The sequence below is a fragment of the Pagrus pagrus genome (assembly GCF_965226575.1).
Source record: "Pagrus pagrus genome assembly, chromosome: 23".
In the NCBI taxonomy this organism is placed as follows: Eukaryota; Metazoa; Chordata; class Actinopteri; order Spariformes; family Sparidae; genus Pagrus; species Pagrus pagrus.
Window position 1 is genome coordinate 20,591,897 of NC_140205.1, and position 19,754 is coordinate 20,611,650.

Genomic DNA, 19,754 nt, shown 5'->3' on the forward strand with positions numbered 1-19,754 from the left:
AACGTGATCTCTCTAAAACACTGAAGAACTGATCAGCTGATCTGTGTCACAGCTCTCAGGTCTACGGTGGCCCTGAAGGTCAAAACACAACAGCATTTCACAAAACATCAAACTGTCCACAGGGACTCGGGTTCCGTCCAATTACAAACAAGAACGCTGTCCCACCTTTTCTGTAATGTGAGATGTTGATGTGTTTTGACCTTCAGGGCCACCGTACAGATTAGTCTGACTGAAGCCTGCAAATCACTGCTCTGATTTCAGAGAACCATCATTACATTTAGTAACCATGTGGTGTTTGTACAGAGCAGAAGCTGTGCTGAAGTCCAGTAACCACAGCTGATGTTGGACTGTCAGTCTGTGTATGAACATGTAGGAACTTGAGTGAAACCTGCAGAGTAAACCTGTGAGCTTCACTCCAACACGTTAACATGAGAGCTGAAAGGAAGCTAGCTACGCCACACAGCCGCTCTACTTGTGGTCTGAACAGGACTGAAGTCCTGCTGGTCTTTATGGCAAGCTCTTTTAACATTTAATAGCTAGACTGGATATGTATTGCAGATATCTGTAATTCAATTCTTCCTAGTCAAAAAGAACATTTCAGATATCCACAATGACATTCTTCCTATCCACAATTACATTCTGGATATCTAGAATGAACATTCTGGATATCTGCAATAGAATTCTTACTAGGAAAAACTCCCATTTCAGATATCTTAAATCCAATTGTTACTAGTCATAATTTTCATACAGTAGATATTCAGATATCTAAAACTGCATTCTGGATAGGAAGAATTACAATTATGGATATCCACAATATATATATACAGATGTCCACAATTGCATTTTTACTAGTCACAATGTATTCTGGATATTCAAAATTACATTCTGGATATCTGGAATAGTTTTTCATTTTGGATATCTGAAATGAAAATTATGACTAGTAACAATTGGATTGAAGATATCTGAAATGGGAGTTTTTCCTAGTAAGAATTCTATTGCAGATATCCAGAATGTTCATTCTAGATATCCAGAATGTAATTGTGGATATCTGAAATTGAAAGCCCAATACACATGAATGGCAAAAGTGATGTCATTTGTCCTAGGGAGAATGACGTTGTGGATATCTGAAATGACAATTGTGGATAGGAAGAATGTCATTGTGGATATCTGAAATGTTCTTTTTGACTAGGAAGAATTGAATTACAGATATCTGCAATACATATACAGTCTAGCTATTAAATTTTAAAACGGCCACTTATACTTTTTAAGGATTTTTAGATATCTTAAATTTAGTTTTGACTAGTACTGTACAATCAAAGTTGTAGATATCTTGAAATACAATTTCTTCTAGTAAGGATGTTATTGTGGATAACTTTAATTACCATTCTGACTAGTGAGAATACAATTTTGACTAGGAGAAATGCTATTATGGATATCTAAAATGTAATTACAGATAGGAGTGTGGTTCGATTAAATGTTAAAAGGGCTTGCCATAGGTCTTTATATCACTGACTGACAGCTGATGGAGGGAGTCTCTGTCAACACTCATGTATCTGCTGCTCTCTCTGCTTCTCTCATCAGCTGGAGGTACCGTTGAGCTCCATCAGTGTGTGAGTGATGAAAGGTGGGGATGTTGAGAGGATCAGCTGTGTCCTGATGATCCAGAGAGGTTGAAGCAGCACCATCAGCTGGTGGGTGGAGAGGCTCTGACTGGGCCGTGTTACTGGGAGGTGGAGTGGAGAGGAGAGCTTCATCCAGCAGTGACTGACGGACCAATCACAACAAGTGGAGATGACTGTCAGTGCCGCAGTCTGAACTGCTCTGAGATCAGCTCCACTGTCACCAAGTCCAGCATCCAGCTCCATGTGTTGGGGCCACTAACTGCCCTCCCTACTGCCCCCTGGATTTAACAAAAACAGAAACAAATCCAGCCAGTCCAAACATACATTTAGAACCAGAACCAGAACGTGTTTATACTTTTCAAATATATATTTAATGAACTATTTTCATACATTACAGTTAAACCTCAGTATCTGTGTGTCACTTGTGTCGCCTGACGTTGTACTTGAGGGGAACGTTTTAGACGTGACAACAGTCTGATCATCATGTTTCCTGCAGCATCAGTGAACTCCAGTTTAACATGCGACCCTGCTGGTTTACACATCACATGATCAACACACACATGAAGTCAACCTGTGGATCTGTCTCCCCTCTGAGGTCAGTGTTGAAGCCGTTCTTCTCACTAGCATTCATGTGGAGCTTGCATTGTGGAGCTGCTTCCTGCCAGCAGATGTCACCATTTCCATTGTGTCACCTCACTGAGGTTTAACTGAACCCATGATGTGAAGGATTTCTCTCTGACTGCATTTGGTACAAAATTAAATGTCATCATAAATCAGTTCAACTTGATTTAAAGATGTAATATGTAACATTTCTGCATTAAAATGTCTCAAAACGACTCGACCTTTGTTCTTTATGTTGTTTACATTACAACAATGTTCAAACCAGAGAAATCCTCAAGTTTACTGAAGGTGATGGTGTGTTTTTAAGACACATGAGCGCTTTATACATAAATTGTTGGACATTTAAAGGAATTATTCACTCTAAAACAAAATTCAGTCATTATCTACATATATATATATATATATATATATATATAAACAGAGACAACAGAAACAGAACATAACAGGTTGACAAAAACCACCCCCCACCCCCCACCCCCTGGTGAAGACCCACATGGAAAATATCACGAAAACCCCGCTATGCATAGGAGACCGATTGTTGAGTTGGATTCGTATTAGCAAGGTACTGTATAAGAGGTTGCATGTACTGTACTGTGTGAACAGGTGTTGATCTTTTCAAGGGCTCTGTCCCATAGATCATCTGTGATGGGTTCGCCAAATTCTTTCTCCCATTTGCGTCTATGCACATGAGCAGGGGGGGAACTTAATGACAGCAGGGTATTATAGATGTGTCACACTTCAGCCAGGCTTTAGTTTTTCACTTGTCTGTTTCCTGTTTTGCCACACTAACTCTCATGTCATTTCAGACTCTGCCACTCCCTCCTGCTCTGCATTACCTGCTGGTTTGATTCACCTGGCCTGCCCCACCCCATACTCACCTGCTCCTCATCAGCTAATCAGCCCCTCAGTATTTGTACAGATCCTTTCCCTCAGTTCTTTGCCAGATTGTCTAGTGTGTTTGCCTAGCTCTCCAGCATTCTGTTAATCTGATCCTGCCTGCTCGAGTTTTGACCTGCCCTTTGGACCTTGGACTTTCCCTTTTGCCTGCTCCTTTTGGATTTGTTTGCTACCCTGACTGATCACCTGGTTTGACCTTCTGCTTGGTGAAAAACTCTGTAGCTGTGTCCAAATTCAGGGGCTGCAGCCTTCAAGGACACGGCCTTTGCGGCCCACGAGGGCCGGGTCCTTCGAACAGGTCTTTGAAAGCCTCGTCCACCGTTGTTAAATGGGACGGTCTAGCCTTCGGAGTATTTCCTGGTTGGCCACCAGATGTTCCTGCCCTTCCCCTTCACGATTATGAATGAAGTGATGCATTAAAGTCTGTTTTGGTTCAAATCTATCGAACGTGTACATTTATTTGTACAAAAATTAACGACAAAATCTAAATTGAATTATCAACATAACAAAATAAACATTAACCCATTGGTGAATAACAACTATATTTACCATAGCATTACCAGCGTCACGTATTTTAACTGAAAGTTAACATCTGGAGGTTTTATAGTCCCTTGAAGTTTAACATATCTGGTGTTGGATGTTCAAATGACTAAAAACCGAGTGTAAACCCATTACTTAAATTTGAATGTCATGTCATGTCTCTTGCTTCCTCTTCTGTTTCGGGACTGAGCAGCGGCGCGCAAAGGATCTTGGGATATGGCAGGCCGCAAAGGATAGTTGCGGTGTGTGTCCTCCGAAAAGAGGGAAGGCTAGGCTGCATTTGTGGGCTGCGTTTGAAGGAGCCTTCCTTCATTTGGACAGCCTTCGCGCGGCGTTGTGACGTAATTGGCCTTCAAATGCGCCCTTCGTGGGCTGCAGCCCCTGAATTGAGACACAGCCTGTTTCTGCACCTGAACTGTTCTTGTGTCGTGCTATTGGGTTCTTGCCTGCCACTTTGTGAAACCTGACAAGATGCGTGTCATCAACTTGGGCTCATTTGTTGGCAATTTTAAACAGTCATCTATTAATGATTTTGATTCGGTCTTAAAATCCTCCAAATGTCTACGTATAAAGTCCCTGATTTGCAGATATTGAAAGAAATGATTGTTTCCCAATCCAAATTTCTGCTGTATTTGAGAAAACGAGGCAAATACACTTTGTATATACAGGTCTCTGACACATTTATTACCCTTCTGACTCCACTTAGAAAAGGCTCCACCCAAACCAGACGGGGCAAAAGTGGGGCTTCTATATATGGGTAAAGCAGAGGATATGGATTTAAGATTATAACTGGATTTGATTTATTTCCAGATACAAATCATGTTATGAATAATAGGATTGTTATATAATAACCTACTGATCTTAGTTGGCGCTAATAGAATTGCAGCCAGGGAATATGGATGGCATTCCTCCTGTTCCATCAGTAGCCAATTAGGTGGGGACTTTGTGGTGTTTAGCCAGAAAATAAGTCTTAATCGCTGAGGCCCAGTAGTAAAACAAAACATTTCGTAGTGCTAATCCTCCTACAGATTTAGGCCTGCAGAGATATTTCTTACCTATTCTGGGAGCTCTGTGTCCCCACAAAAAAGGAGTAATTAAGGAGTCTAATTGTTTAAAAAATGTTTTTTTAAGGAATATTGGGATATTTTGAAACAGATATAATAACTGTGTTTTGTGTTCTGTATGCTCACATAACTGTGAAAAAAGACAGAATGCTGAGTCAACATGTAAGTATCGTGAGTGCAATGGGAGGCGGAGCAACACTAAGAACAGATTTACAACTTTATCCAGAAATGAAAGTGAAAGGAAGTCACTGCTGCAGGAAAGTAAGGTCCGTTTCTCTCGACAAGAGTCGAAGCTGGCGTCTTCTTCTGTAGCGGATACACCAGAGACTCGCTGGTAAGTACAGTCATTGATACTGTTTAAACAGACAGCAGCAGAGAAGGACTGCCTTCACTTCAGTGCAGTTCACTTTGTCAGTCAGCACTTTAGAGTTGCTATTTCAGAGTGAGTGCTTTGACAGAAAGTTCTCTGTCATCCGATCATTCAGTTATTCACTTCTAATCACTTCTCCACTTCTCTCAGAACGAAGAACTGATTTCGTTTTGAATGAGTAATCAATGAAATAGATGTAAATCCAAAACTTGAAAAAACGTCTTCTGTCTTGTGTTTTCGAGACTTTTGTGCTGAGATGGAGGGTTTATGACCAGAGGCAGAAGGATCAGGGGATAACAACCACTCCCCAAAAGCGCCGGTACTGGTAATCCCGCGGTCATGCCCGTCTCCACTCCCGCTCAAACTAGTGGGAAACTCATTTTGTGGTGCCTATATATACTACATATTACGGTAATGCAGTCCAAGAACAGAATTCAAAATAAAAGCACCGATCTATGAACGCAATTTGCAGTTTCACATTAATTCAGTCAGTCAGTCTGATGATTAATTGAACGATTAGTTAATTAATTAATTGAGCATTTAAGGAATTCACCCATTGATTATTTTCTTAATTCATTTTACCAGCCTAATTCTGATCACATTGAAGCATTAGAAGATGGAGGCCATGGCATTACACTTGTCTGAATAATTAGTCAAACGTAAAATTAAACACAATATCAGGAGCTTCTGATGAGGAATTTCAAAATTAAAGCCCACTTCATAGTAAAATATTTTCAATATTTCCCTCAAATTCAGATTTACGTTAAAGGAAAATTATCTGTTTCCACAGACTAATTTGACTCCAGAATGATAGTACTACACCTCAGAAAATACCAGGAAGTTCCAAATCAGAACAGTCATTCAATTAATTCATCAGTTAATCGGACTGACTGACAGAATTTGCAAGTTCACATTAATTCAGTCAGTCAGTCAGACTGACTGAATTAATGTGAACTTGCAAATTCCGTTCATAGGTTGGTGCTTTTATTTTGAATTCTGTTCTTACACTGCATTACCGTAATATCTACTACAGGCACCTGGGGGCTAGTTTGACCGTGGTTTTCGGAGTGGCGGGCTTGACCAGTCAATCACTAGTGGGAGAGGGGGAAAAATATGCAGCATCATGATCACATCCACACTAGAAGGGATTATGTAAACTAGACAACGACTAGTTGTTTGTAAAGGGATTATTTAAGGAAGGAAATCTTTGGGGAATAATCAGATATTGTGAGTTAGTGAATACACAACTAAATGTCACTTCTTTGCAAACAGACATGCAAAAGCAGGGTTGGGGGGCCTTACTTTAAAAATGTCTTCTGATACAATTACTAATTACCTGTTAATAAATGTAGTCAGTAATGACATCTAAGTATCACAATATTAAAGTAAAAAATTCTAATCCTGTTAGTGATCCCCTTGTTTACTGAACGTATCTGTAATCTAATCACATCTTTTTTTCTGTAACAGTAATGGAATACTGTTATCTTTATTTGTGTCCTAATTATGTAATCCTGTTACATGTATTCCATTACTCCTCAAGCCTGTTCAAAGTCAACATAGAAGGAAAAGATTGTGATAATGTGTGATGTGTAACATTTTTACAACACAGCAACAAACAATGCCTAGCACGTAACCTATGCCTCAGGATATATATACCTAATATACCTTATTACCATGCAGACTACAGGTCATCTGTGAACACTGGTGATAGGATAGTAAAAGTTACTATCAGTCATAAAAACTAAATCTCCTCACAAATCATCAAAAGGTCTGATAGTATTCCACTGCAGTGTGTGCTCTGTGAGGTGCATGCAGCAGTCACCAAAATTCAGAAATCTACAAAACTGAAAATCTCCAAAGCAGAAGTAAGACTTCTTTTTTAGTTTTGTATTTTATTTTATTACCGACTTCAACATGAAAACACACAGTTATTATCCTTTTTTGATACTTTGTCTAGGAATTGAATGAGAACAAAACTGTAGAGCAGAGCTAACATACAATGTTCCTAATACATTTCAATTAAACTTAAATAAATTGTGCAGCTTGATTTGGAACAGTGTACAAGGACTTTTTCAGGTGATCGAATAAAGGATATTTTTTGGGAGCCTTGGGCTAATAATGAGAAGTATGGGGGAAAGTGAGATGATGAAGTTTGATTTTTTTTTTCCCTTTTGGTCTTGTTTTCTAGACATGTATGCTGGCTGTAGCGTCCTCTCTGAAGAGCAGTTTCTGTGTTCCATCTGTCTGGATGTGTTCAAGCATCCTGTCACCATACCATGTGGACACAACTTCTGTAAGAGCTGCATCACACAACACTGGACTATTAATGTCCAGAGTCAGTGTCCCATGTGTAAAGATGTCTTTGACAGAAGGCCTGAGCTGCGGGTCAATCCATTCATATCAGAGATGGCTGATCTGTTCAGACAGTCAACTGTAAAGAAAACCAGAAGCTGCCCAGTCCAAAGAAGAACCAATTCAGGAGAAGTCCTGTGTGATGTCTGCACTGGACCCAAGCTGAAGGCACTGAAATCCTGCCTGGTGTGTCTGACCTCCTACTGTGACACTCACCTGGAGCCACATTACAGAATCCCAGGCCTGAAAAGACATGAGCTGATTGATCCTGTGGAGAACCTGGAAGACAGACTGTGTAAGAGGCATGATAGACCTCTGGAGATGTTCTGCAAGACGGATCAGATGTGTGTGTGTCAGTTCTGCACCGAGTCAGACCACAAGTCACATGTCTTTATCCCCATGACAGAAGAATATGATGCAAAGAAAGCTAAACTGGGGAACTTAAAGGCTGAAATTGACCAGATGGTCCAGGAGAGAAGACTGAAGATTCAGCAGATCAAACAATCAGTAAAGCTCAGCAAGGAAGACGCAGACAGAGAGACAGCAGACAGTGTGCAGATCTTCACTGCTCTGGTCCAGTCTGTTGAGAGAGGTCTGGCTCAGCTCATGGACATGATTGAAGAGAAGCAGAAAACAACAGAGAAACAGGCTGAAGGCTTCATCAAAGAGCTGGAAGAAGAAATCTCTGAGCTGATGAAGAGAAGTGCTGAGCTGGAGCAGCTATCGTGCACTGAAGACCACCTCCAGCTCCTCCAGAGCTTCCCATCCCTGAACCCTGCTCCACCCACCAAGTACTGGACAGAGGTCAGAGTTCACTCATCATATGAGGGGACTGTGAGGAGAGCTGTGGCTCAGCTGGAGGAGACACTCAGTAAAAAGATGGAGAAGCTGTGTGCTGATGTTCAGCTGAAGAGGGTCCAGCAGTATGTAGTGGATGTCACTCTTGATCCTGACACTGCAAGTCCGTATCTTATCCTGTCTGATGATGGCAAACAAGTAAAGAGTGATGAGATGCACAATAATGTCCCCGACAACCTAACAAGATTTTCCATTTGTAATGGTGTTTTAGGAAAGCAGAGCTTCTCTTCAGGCAGATTTTACTACGAAGTTCAGGTTAGAGGTAAGACTGACTGGGATTTAGGAGTGGCCAAGGAATCTGTCATGAGGAAGGGGAAAATCAGGTTGTCCCCTAAAAATGGCTTCTGGACTATATGGCTGAGAAATGGAAGGGAGTACAAAGCTCTTGCTGGTCCTGGTGTCCTTCTCCCTCTGAAGTCTAAGCCTCAGAAGGTGGGGGTGTTTGTGGATTATGAGGAGGGTCTGATCTCCTTTTATGATGTAGCTGCAGCAGCTCTCATCTACTCCTTTACTGGCTGTAACTTCACTGAGAAACTCTACCCATACTTCAGTCCCTGTGGTATTAATGGTGGCTTAAACGTTACCCCCCTGATTCTTCTCCCTCTCAGCCACACAAATTAGATTTACCCTATCACTTTATTTCCTCTGCAAATATTGTCTGATCTTACTGGCAGTGAAACTATGATCCAAAAAGCAGGGGAAACATTGTTCCTTAATTGATTGTGCAGGTTAGCTGTGGTTCTTTATTCTTTTTTGCACTGCAAACCAAAAGTAGGACCGTTGTTATTGTCGGTGGACTCCCAAAAAAAATAGTCCAGGTCAGTTTAAGGGTCACTGCTTCATTTCTTAAGGGAATTTGTTCCTTCGAAGGTTCTGGGTTAATGTTTTCCAGGGAATCAGTGTTGTGGTAAAAACATGGCAAAATTTGGTACGATGTAAGGGGGGTCTGTCTAGACTTCCTTGTAACAATATGATAAGTGGTTGGCAATAGCTTTTGCTGTTGCCAAAAAGAAAAGTTGATTTTCAGTAAATGGGTGGGTGGTACTACTTTATCCATTCAAGACTGGTTAATGCCCTATTGCAAACCACTAAACTGGAAATTACACTAACATTGGCACTCTGGTTGATGATTAAACAATGTGGTTGCCCCGGTTAGCACTCAGGTCCTGAATACTGAGAGAAAACAAATATATTTGTCTGTATACTGAATGTCTCATGTACATTTTTTTGTTTATCCATTTGTCCAACATTTCAAAATATTTGTTTTTTCTATTGTTTAATTTGCTTTCTGTATTAGTAGGGTCACAGCTCTAACAAAGATGTGGTAGACTGATTTTAAAGACTGTCAGATTTGCAGACTCATGCAAGTTGCACACATTTAACTAGCATTACCTTATACCTTACCACTAACAGTTATCCCTGCTCCGCCTAACTATAACCTAACCCAAGCATCAACTCCAACTGTAGATTAGGGTACTACAGGAAACACACAGGGCTGTGACACAAAACAGCCAAACCAGTACGCACAATACCGGGGTACATGTACACATTATGATTATCCTTAGTTTCATTTAAGTTAATCAAGTCAAAATGTCCACCATGGGATGTGTGGTGACATGAAAGGGTCTTTCTTTTATGATGGTACTGTGTATGTTGTCATTTTGTGTGCCGGTGAAGTGTAATGTTCTTATATTGTTATGTATGGCTTGAATTTTTTTTTCTCATGTAGGTGTTATGATGTTAATGTTGTGTTGTGTAGCGTATTGTTTTGCTTCATTCGCAAATGTGCCTGCATGTCTTTTATTGAGTTTTACAGTTTTACATTTTTCACTGTTATTCATCACATCACATCAAATCAAATAAAATCACAAATAGTGGGTGACATAAATGATAATCATTGACTTCATTTTTGTGTTTGTTTTTTAAACTTTTGAATAATAAATAAACGAAAATAAATAGTGATCATTTTCTATAATATAATAATACAATTGTGCTATAGTTAAACAATTATATAACACATTAATATAGCATTGTATAAATTATAATATAATCTTGATCGTGTTTCTGCGTTTCACACAAAGCAAACGCCATGAACAGGTCCTGGGTGCAGCGGTGTGTTTGTGAATGGGTGGAGCGCAGCCTCAAGGCTCACGCGACGTGTAGCTCCCGTCTCTCAGTTTATACGTCACATGCGGAAGTGTCAACATGGAGGACGGCAGAGAAGCTTCCACGAATTCACTTCTGAAAGACGGTAAATATAAGTGTATGAACGGCGGTGGTGATGCACACCGTGTTTTAACGTGTTCTTCGACAGTTGCAAAGAATGACATCAGTAGCTTTGTTACATTTCCGTATTCGTCTCGCGGCTAGCTACTGCAAACGAACTAAGCAGCTATTACACTTCTTTATTATTGTAATTGTGACGTGTCTGTTGTTCCGTACAAGTGAAACTCACCTGGAAATACACTTCGTACTGCTCACTTTTGAATCATTGGTAGCACATGTAAATTACACCGGTGAAAGTGACGCGATGGAGCTGAGAGGAGGACGTAGACAGTGTGCAGGTCTTCAGTGCTCTGATCCAGTCTGTTGAGAGAGTTCTGGCTCAGCTCAAGAGAAGAACACTGAAGACTCCACCAAAGAGCTAGAAAAGAACTGTATTAGGTGCAATTCAAGCCTGATATTTGGGAATAGTATTGTAGTGTGAATATGCTGTACAGTTTGAGGATGTGCTGCTGTGTTTGCAGAGTGCTATGCTGATTTCCTGGCAGAGGACTTCGATGTGAAGACGTACACCGCTCAGGCTATCCATCATGCTGTTATTGCTGAGCAGCTGGCCAAGCTGGCACAGGGCATCAGTCAGCTGGACAAGGAGCTGCACAGCCAGGTACAGACACAACACACCTCAGCACAGCCGCTGACTCACTGCAGAGGCTGAGGGGACGACTTCTGTAAAGATTGTGAAATGCTTGTTGATGACTCGGATCCTAATATTACAGTGCACAGTAATTTTGTCATCTACTGGTAAATCAGTGCGCTGCAAATAACCTTAACTGGGAAATCCTACATTAAACACCAGACCAGACTTGGTATAGGATGGTGCTTACTGGTGTAAGCTTTTGACTCTCACATAGAGGAGTCTGATTCAGTTGTTGAACTCAGACACTGAGTTCATTAATCAATATGTAGATTGACAGAAAACTATAAGACAACTACATTTTTAATCAATCACTTTTCTTTGAATACTTTTTTGAGGAAAATGGAAAAATGTTCTGGTTCCTGCTTCTCGAATGTGAATATTTTCTAGTTTCCTCTGCCTTTTGTGATAGTAAACTGAACATATTCCGGGTTTGGACTGTTGATCAGACAAAAAAAGACTTTTGAAGACTTCAGCTTGGGCTTTGGAAAATGTGATTGGCATTTTTCACTATTTTCTGACATTTTGAAGACAAAGTAAAACCATAAGGGCTGCATGATCCAGTAAATAAAATCATGATGTGTAAGGAAAAAAATTACAGATATTTCAATCACGATAGAAATTTAGATTAGTGAGAATGGTCCTCTTTGCTTAACACATTTAATTTTAATAGAAGAATCCATTAAAAGTCTTGATGTGACATGTTGGACTCTTTACCAAACAAATATGTTCCTTGCATCTGGAGAACAAGAATGTGGGTCAGGACATCTCTGCAGCACTACAGTACTTCATCATAAAGCTGTTTGTCTTGCAGTCTACTTTTATAAAAAAAAAACATTTGAATGTTGCTCTCGGCCATATTGCGATTTTTGTGTAATCCCACAGCTAATAGGGGTGTGAATCACAGAGTAACTCACAGATAATAGGATTCACAACATGTTACCCATAATAATGATAGTATCATGATACAGCGATTCTGTAATAAGCCATACACTGCAAGGCAATCATCTCATGATGCATCCTAATATCTGTCTAACTGTAGAACACAGAATACCCTTTAGAAGGCAAAGTGCAGGAATTATGTATTTGTTCACTGCATTGTGGTGTCAGTTTCACAGAATCTGACACAAAGTGACTTATTGCTTTATCACATAAACTGACTGCAACTTGTCCATGTGCACGTGTGCCATCATTCCATCATTCACTCCATCCACATATGCCTGCCTTCCAGGCAGCACTTGGGTTCACTTAATTTGATTTCATTGTGGAAATGAAGCAGAAACTTTCTTTAAACCAGGTTCTGCAGGGAACACAGTGGTCACTGTAATAGGTGCCCCATCCACATATATTTATACTTCTCTTTCCAGGTTGTGGCCAGACATGAAGACCTACTGTCTCAGGCAACTGGGATTGAGTCTCTTGAAGGTGAGAGCCACAGTTACACATGCTACCATATGCTTCCTTACTGCCATTGGTTTCAGTTCATTTCATTGTGCTACCCAAATCAATTGTAGCAGTAGCTTGGTCGAGATAAGTAGCTGAAGTAAAATAATTTGAGCACAATTAGGGAAGTGTGAGCAGTGACCGTATTGAAAACTCTCCTTGTTGGAACACTCAGGGATGCAATAAAACGCAAATGGGAGATTTGTCAGTAGTGCTATTTCACTACTTTCCAAACAGCCAGTGGCTTCAGTTATGAACATATGAACATAAACCTATTATTGTATTACACTGAGAAGCATGCTTGATTGTAATTCTGTTATTTTATAGGTTATTTTACGGTTGTATAATGGTCATGAAAACAGATTACAATATTGTGTTTTATAGCCTGTTTCATGGAATTAATTGTCAGTGACATCTGTTTGTCCTAGAGGTTTGATTTTATGACAACATTCACATCATCAGTATAATGATGTTGAGAAACCAACTGTAGAAAAAAAAAAGTCTAAAGTCTCAGACTCTCTCAGCAGCATTTGAATGCACATAGAGAGGCTTTTTAAATTGGCCTGAACAGTACTGTCAAGCAGGAGCAGTGAGCTGTTATTAAAACTCTGCCCCTACGATGGCTGTACTTCTCGCATTTTACCACCAGAGAGAGCCAACATCCCTCACATGAAGTCTGCTGTAAAGTAGCTCTTCAAACCAGAGTCAAAATGTAGTGAAAGGTAAAGATGTTGTTGTTGTTGTTTTCAGGGGTCCTTCAGATGATGCAGACGAGGATCAGTGCTCTGCAGGCAGCTGTTGACAGGTAAATATGTTTTGCTGTTGCTTTATGTTAGATGTATTAATCTTCAATGTGTATAATGATTGGCCTCGGTGCCTGCTGCGTCACATTCACCTGTTTACAACCACTGTTATAAAAAAGGTGAATTAAGTCCATGAAAACTCTATTTCAAACATTTTAAGAAACATTTTTCTCAGCATAATTAAATACATGTGACTAGATAAGCAGCATTACTAGTTGAAATGTTTGTGTTTATCAGCAGTATTTAACCAGTGACTTCTTTGGGATTTCTTGACAAAATCATGAGTAGAAACTGAGGCCTGTCTGAAGTGTCTAATTTAAGTCTCACTGTAAACGAGTCACAGATTTTTTAATTTCCCCTGATGTTAAGACAACTTTGTGGAACTCGATTTTGGCGCAATTATTGAGCAACATAAGATGTGAAGACAAAATGAGATTATATTAAAATGAAGGATCACAATGTACACAATGGAGCAAGCCAAAGTGATTTAACATTAAGGACACAGTTTTAATGCCTTCATCATGACGGAAAATCTATGACAATATCAGCACCACCTGCCACTGTGGCTGATGGATTCCAAAACCAAAACCAGGAACTCCATTTTTTGTACCAGCCATTTTCTTGTTTTAACTGGCAGCATTTTGTTTAACCATATGTGAAAAATAAAATAAAAGATCGACATTATTCAAGCAATCGGCTGTCAGTAAAGTACTGAAACTCTGACATGGCCTCAAGTTAATTTAGTTGTAACTGAGCCTTGACATTTTACGTTACATTTAGCAGACACTTTTGTCCAAAGCAACTAATTCATACATACTGATGGCGGTGGCTGCCGTACAAGGTGCCGACCAGCACATCAGGAGCAGTTTGGGGTTCAGTATCTTGCCCAAGGACACTTTGACATGATGACCAGGGGAATCGAACCAGCGAACGTCCGATAACAAGACACTGGCAAGACGCTCTACCCCTGAGCCACAGCCGCCCTTGACTGAGAGACTAGATGATCATTGTATTATGTGTGCCTATGAGGAGTGCCATCACGTCCGGTTATTGTCCGGACTGTCTCATCTCTGCTGCTGGAAAGCCCAAGTTTCATTTCATGCATGTGCACATGAACACATGTGTGATGTGGTTATCTTTTCTAAGCTGCAGTTGATAAAGATGGTTTCCCGTTGGCGTTCATTAAATGTTATAAATAGCTTTTCACTCTCACGTTTGCTAGGCACAAAATCAAAGAACACAGCCCCTAGCAAGCAAACAAGACAGAGAGAGAATCACTGACTGTAGCACTGAAGTAATTATGAATAAAAACAATATCTTTTGATTTTTCATAGGTCATTAATGAGTTATTGTTATCAGGTGTTGGTGGCTCTGTCTTGAGGTCCAATCCTTTGCTTTTTCACTTACATTTTTTCTTTAGGTCTCCTCACATGTAGACAGAACATCAGTTTTCTTTTTTTACGGCAGATGAAGCACCAATTTACTGAAGCTGTGGCCTTTTTAAAAACAAAAAATGTAATTGCTCCAAAACTACCTTGATGACATCAAGAGGACGTCTCAGAATCTCCTTCAACCAATAAGTGATTAGACAGAGACACTAGGGATGGGATGATAAAATATCCCTTTATATCACATATATCATGGTAGATCAAGATCAAAAACACTCACAATAAGTTGATTGTGGTGAATTTCTATATAGAGGTTATATTCTCACGTGAGTGACGTGTAAAAGCTGTGTAGCCCACTGATGGGCAGAGATTGGTTTCCTGATTTTATTTTTGAATTGCCTCAGCCTGTCACCATGGCTCAAGGCTCGGCTTACACATTATATCCCCCAAAAAAACAAGTTAAATCAGATGTGTGTAAATACTACGATTTCCAAACTAAAGAAAGACAGGGAGTGAGGTTACTGTTATTTGTGCAGCGGGACCTCATGATTTTTTGATCACTTATTTTAAGATCCCAAAAGATTTTCACAAAAACAGATCTGTGTCTTATTTGTGATGCAATACAAATACACTGCTCAAAGAAATTAAGGGAACACTTTAATCAAACATCAGATCTTGATGAACAAATTCAATTCAATTCAACTTGAAAATCTTCACTGATGTACATTGTATAATTTGATGAGAACAAAATGACATAACAACGGTCAATGGAAACCGAAATCACACCAAAAATCAAAGTCAAAAATTGAAATCACAGGCTGATCCAACTTGCTTGAAATTTGATCACGACAACTTATAATGTGACTCCTGGCATGCTCCTGGTGAGTCAGTGGATGGTGTCCTGGGGGGACCTCCTCCCAGACTTGGATCAGGGCATCAGTGAGCTCTAGGACATCGGATTTACCGATGCATAACGTCATACAGGTGCTCAGTTGGATTTAGGTTAGAGGAAGGAGAGGGCCAGTCAATGGCATCAATGCCTTCGTCATCCAGGAACTGTCTACACTCTCTGGCCACATGAGGCCTGACATTCTCCTGCACCAGGAGGAACCCAGGGCCCCCTGCAGCATTGTAAGGTCTGACAGTCGCTCTGAGGATTTCATCCTGGTACCTAACAGCAGTCAGGGTACTGTTGGCTATGACATGGAGGTCTGTGCGACCCTCCAAGGATATGCCTCCCTAGACCATCACTAACCCGCCACCAAACCGGTCATGCTGGTTGATGTTACAGGCGATATAATATTCACACGCCTCTTGTGAATGCCATTTGAGCTGCACGGTGCTGGGCTGTGAGCACAGGTCCCATTTGAGGATGTTGGGCCCTCATGGAGTCCGTTTCCGACAGTTTGGTCAAATCAAACCTTTTCTTGCTTTTGCCACTTCATTGCACCTGTTGTCACTTCCATTTGTACCAAAGCAGCTGAAACTGATTCACAATCACTTGTGCTTCCTAAATGGACAGATTGATATCCCTGAAGTTTAACTGACCTGGTGTTATACTGTGACCATTAGGTGTTCCCTTAATGTTTTTGAGCAGTGTATTTGTTTTCTAAAATTTAAGGTTAAAGTGATTCCAGTACGTTTTACTGCAATTTTAAGAATTTTAACAATATTTTTTGATGATTATCAGGATAATATCATATCTTATCTTGGCATGAATTTTCACATCATCCCATGGTGTCATCTTGAAGCCTCAGCTTCAACGAGCAAAACAAATCTATCTCACAGTCCTGTTTACTGCATGTCACAAACATTTTAATTTCTCCAGCGAAAAACCCTTGAAAGTTACCTTCATCACCTGTTGACTATGATGTCCGGCATCTCTTTCTCTCATTCTTTGTGCTGTTAACAGTTATTACATGCATGTCTTTCCAGGATCAGGACCAAGATTGTTGACCCGTACAACAAGATTGTGGCCAGGATCACCCAGCTTGCCAGGCTGCAGGTAGTAATCTACTGCACATTTGATGATGCTTTTATGTTAAGTTTTTGTTGCTGTGTGTGAATCACTCACTGTCTCCTTTTGAGATGGCAGAAGAAATAGAAAGACTGTTCTTTACATGGCACAACGTTATTTCCATTTGATTTGAAGCTTTCCAAAGCCCACAGAGAAATCGACACTGTGTAGGAGAGAGGTTCAGCTTTTTCCTATATGTAGGCAACAGATTTGTGTGCAGAGCTCCAAGCTGCTGTGCGTGCAGCTCAGTAAGAACACTGCAGTTCTCCTGTTTGTGCAGCCGAGGGAAATCATGATTAAATATTGATGAAACAGCGGCTGTTAAAAGGTCAGTGTGATTCTGAAGTGTCTCGCCTGGGCTAATGGCTCCGTGTCGCTCAGATTTTCTCTGTGTGTGAGAGAGAGACAGGGATCACTCTCAGTCCTGGCCTCGCCTGAGCCTTCAGTATAGGTTGGATGTGACTCAAACAGCAGATGATCAGTCACTGGGGAATAAGGCCTACGTTTGTGATCAGCAACACAATGTCATCCTCTCATTACACTGAATTACATTTGACCATCTGAGATCATTACATGGACATACATCCTGGAGATATCCACACACTAGGACTGCCTCTGTAAAAAACAACAAAATCCAGTTCAAATGAATGAGACTCTGTTTGGAGTTTGAATTATTTGAAAGAGATACTTTTTGACTTGTCCCCTTTTCCTGTTGTGCCTGAATATTGAGTAGTGTGAGTAGCTCCATGGTTACCATATGAGTCGACATAGCAGCCATAAAGTGTCATTTTAATTTTCTTCCCCTGGCTTTAAAAGCAAGTATTACTGACCAACAAGATTGCTTGGCAGAAAGTACCACATGTAATAAATTAAATGCAATTTAAGACTTGATTTAAGATCTGAAATGGACTGACCTAAAACAGAGAAAGTGTGCTGTGGATGTCCACATTTTGAGTTTATTTTTGTAAGTCATGGACATCATCTCCTCTGGGCTAAAGAGGAAAGGACCATCCAGACTGTTACCAGAGCAAAATTGTAAAAGTCAGCATGATGGTATGAGCGTGTGTGGTGCCCAACACACGCTCATCACACTTACTGTATCTTAGCAGATGCTTAATCTGTGGATATTTTACTTGTAGGTTGATTCACGTACCTCACCATCCTGCTTCCTCCCTCTCTTCCTCCTGCTCCAGGTGGCCTGTGACCTGCTGCGGAGGATCATTCGTATCTTGTACCTGAGCAAGAGGCTCCAGGGACAGCTCCAGGGGGGCAGCAGGGAGATCACCAAGGCTGCTCAGAGCCTTAACGAACTCGGTAAGGACATACATGGTTAATGAGGTCTAATCCATTGCTCACATCTGTTTCTACAAAACTGACACATGCACCACTGGCATGTGTGTGCTTTTAACACCAGTGCAGATCCTTCCAGACCACCTTCACCAGAGGCTTATTGCTAAAATTGGTTTATTTAATGCAGGCTGTTTGTCATGGCTGTAGCTCAGCAAGTAGAGTGGGTTGTCAAGTAATTGGAAGGTCGCTGGTTGGATTCCCTGGTTCCAGCTGTCACCTTGCGTGGCAGCCTCTGCCATCAGTTTATGAATGTGTTTGTGAATGGGTGAAAGTGTTGTTAAGCACTGGGCTGTCAGTGGACTGGAAAAGCGCTATTGAAATAAAAGTCCATTTACCATTTGTTTGAGTTGCCTGACGTAGCAGTAGTAGTAAGACTCAATGTTTTTTGGGTTTTTTTTTTGTAATTTTTCTCTAATTCTTTCAAACTAATTTTGGAATTGTGAGAAAAGTGAGCACAAGGCTGTTCGGATGCAAAAAATGCTGGCAGTGGCAGGCTACACCAGAGCCAATAGTTTGGTTGTGTTGTGTTGTGGTGTACAGGATCAAAGATAGAAGCTATCATACAGCAGCTTCAGTGATGACAGGGCTGCTGACCTTTAAATCGGAGCATGAGGCCTGTTGTGTCAGCGGCAGGGCTGCTTGGGAATGGAGGGACAGAATTGGCATGAATTTTACTGTGAAAGCCCACCTCCCTAGCCCTATGTGTGAAGCAAACATTACTGTTTAATGTCTTGCCCCTGCATGAAAATACACAACATGAATGAGGTAATGATACCACCAAACCAGCTGCCCTTCATAGACTTGGTCTCAGTCTCTCGGTCACATTTGTTGTGCCTAACAATGGCTGGATAGGTTCAGAGGACTGTGTAACCTTCTGGTGTCAGCAGAGGGAAAGTGATATTGATGCATTGCTGTCACCACCACCAGTTATCTATCTGCTGTACTAGCCTGAGTTATCACAATGCATTTACATGTCACAGTGGGTTCACAAGGGCAAGTGTTTTCAGAAGCCTATGACTGCTTGCCTGTGACCACTCCTTATGCCACATACATACACACACACATACAGACACATGCACACACACACATCACAAGTGGTTCTTTTGGCTGTACGGAGCCATTAAATGGGGTTAATGTCGGTGGTGTTCTCCAGCACAGAAACAAACTCTTCTAGCTGTTACAGTATCAACTTCTGGTCTGCCAGTTGGTTGTGATCCAACAATTCCAACGATTTTTCGAGTGTGCTTTGCTGCTTTGTGTTTTTATTAGAGTTCGTACTGTGGGATCCTGGGTCTCTTCAGTGGGGTTTAAAGAAGAGTCTTCTGAAGAATAGTTGAATTCCAGTGAAAAGTCTTTAATAAAATGCACATTATAAACACTATATAGCACAATTACACAACATTATGTCCACGTACTTATGTGTACTTTTGGTCTGGGGCTGTTTGTAGCCTTGCCAGTGACATGGCTCTATGGGTGGCAGTGTTGGGCAGTCGGTGGATCACTATGGTCCAA

The 19,754-nt window shown here is 40.8% G+C and overlaps 2 protein-coding genes across 2 annotated transcripts in view; both read left to right on the top strand.

Annotated features, from left to right (window-relative positions):
* Positions 1-4,984: 4,984 nt before the first annotated feature.
* On the top strand, positions 4,985-8,945 carry LOC311252807 (E3 ubiquitin-protein ligase TRIM21-like; the record flags this gene model as incomplete). Its single annotated transcript, XM_084346344.1, has 2 exons — positions 4,985-5,078; positions 7,303-8,945. Exon 2 carries the CDS (start codon positions 7,305-7,307, stop codon positions 8,943-8,945), a length of 1,641 nt encoding a protein of 546 aa, XP_084202470.1. The 5' UTR covers positions 4,985-5,078; positions 7,303-7,304.
* A 1,566-nt stretch (positions 8,946-10,511) lies between these two features.
* The window catches only part of cog5 (component of oligomeric golgi complex 5), a 55,578-nt gene continuing 46,335 nt past the window's right edge, over positions 10,512-19,754 (top strand). The window contains exons 1-6 of the mRNA XM_084346204.1: positions 10,512-10,575; positions 11,072-11,211; positions 12,609-12,666; positions 13,435-13,489; positions 16,811-16,880; positions 18,086-18,206. Of these exons, the coding sequence (XP_084202330.1) occupies positions 10,530-10,575; positions 11,072-11,211; positions 12,609-12,666; positions 13,435-13,489; positions 16,811-16,880; positions 18,086-18,206 (490 nt within the window). The 5' untranslated portion in view covers positions 10,512-10,529. The remainder of the gene's footprint in view (positions 10,576-11,071; positions 11,212-12,608; positions 12,667-13,434; positions 13,490-16,810; positions 16,881-18,085; positions 18,207-19,754) is intronic.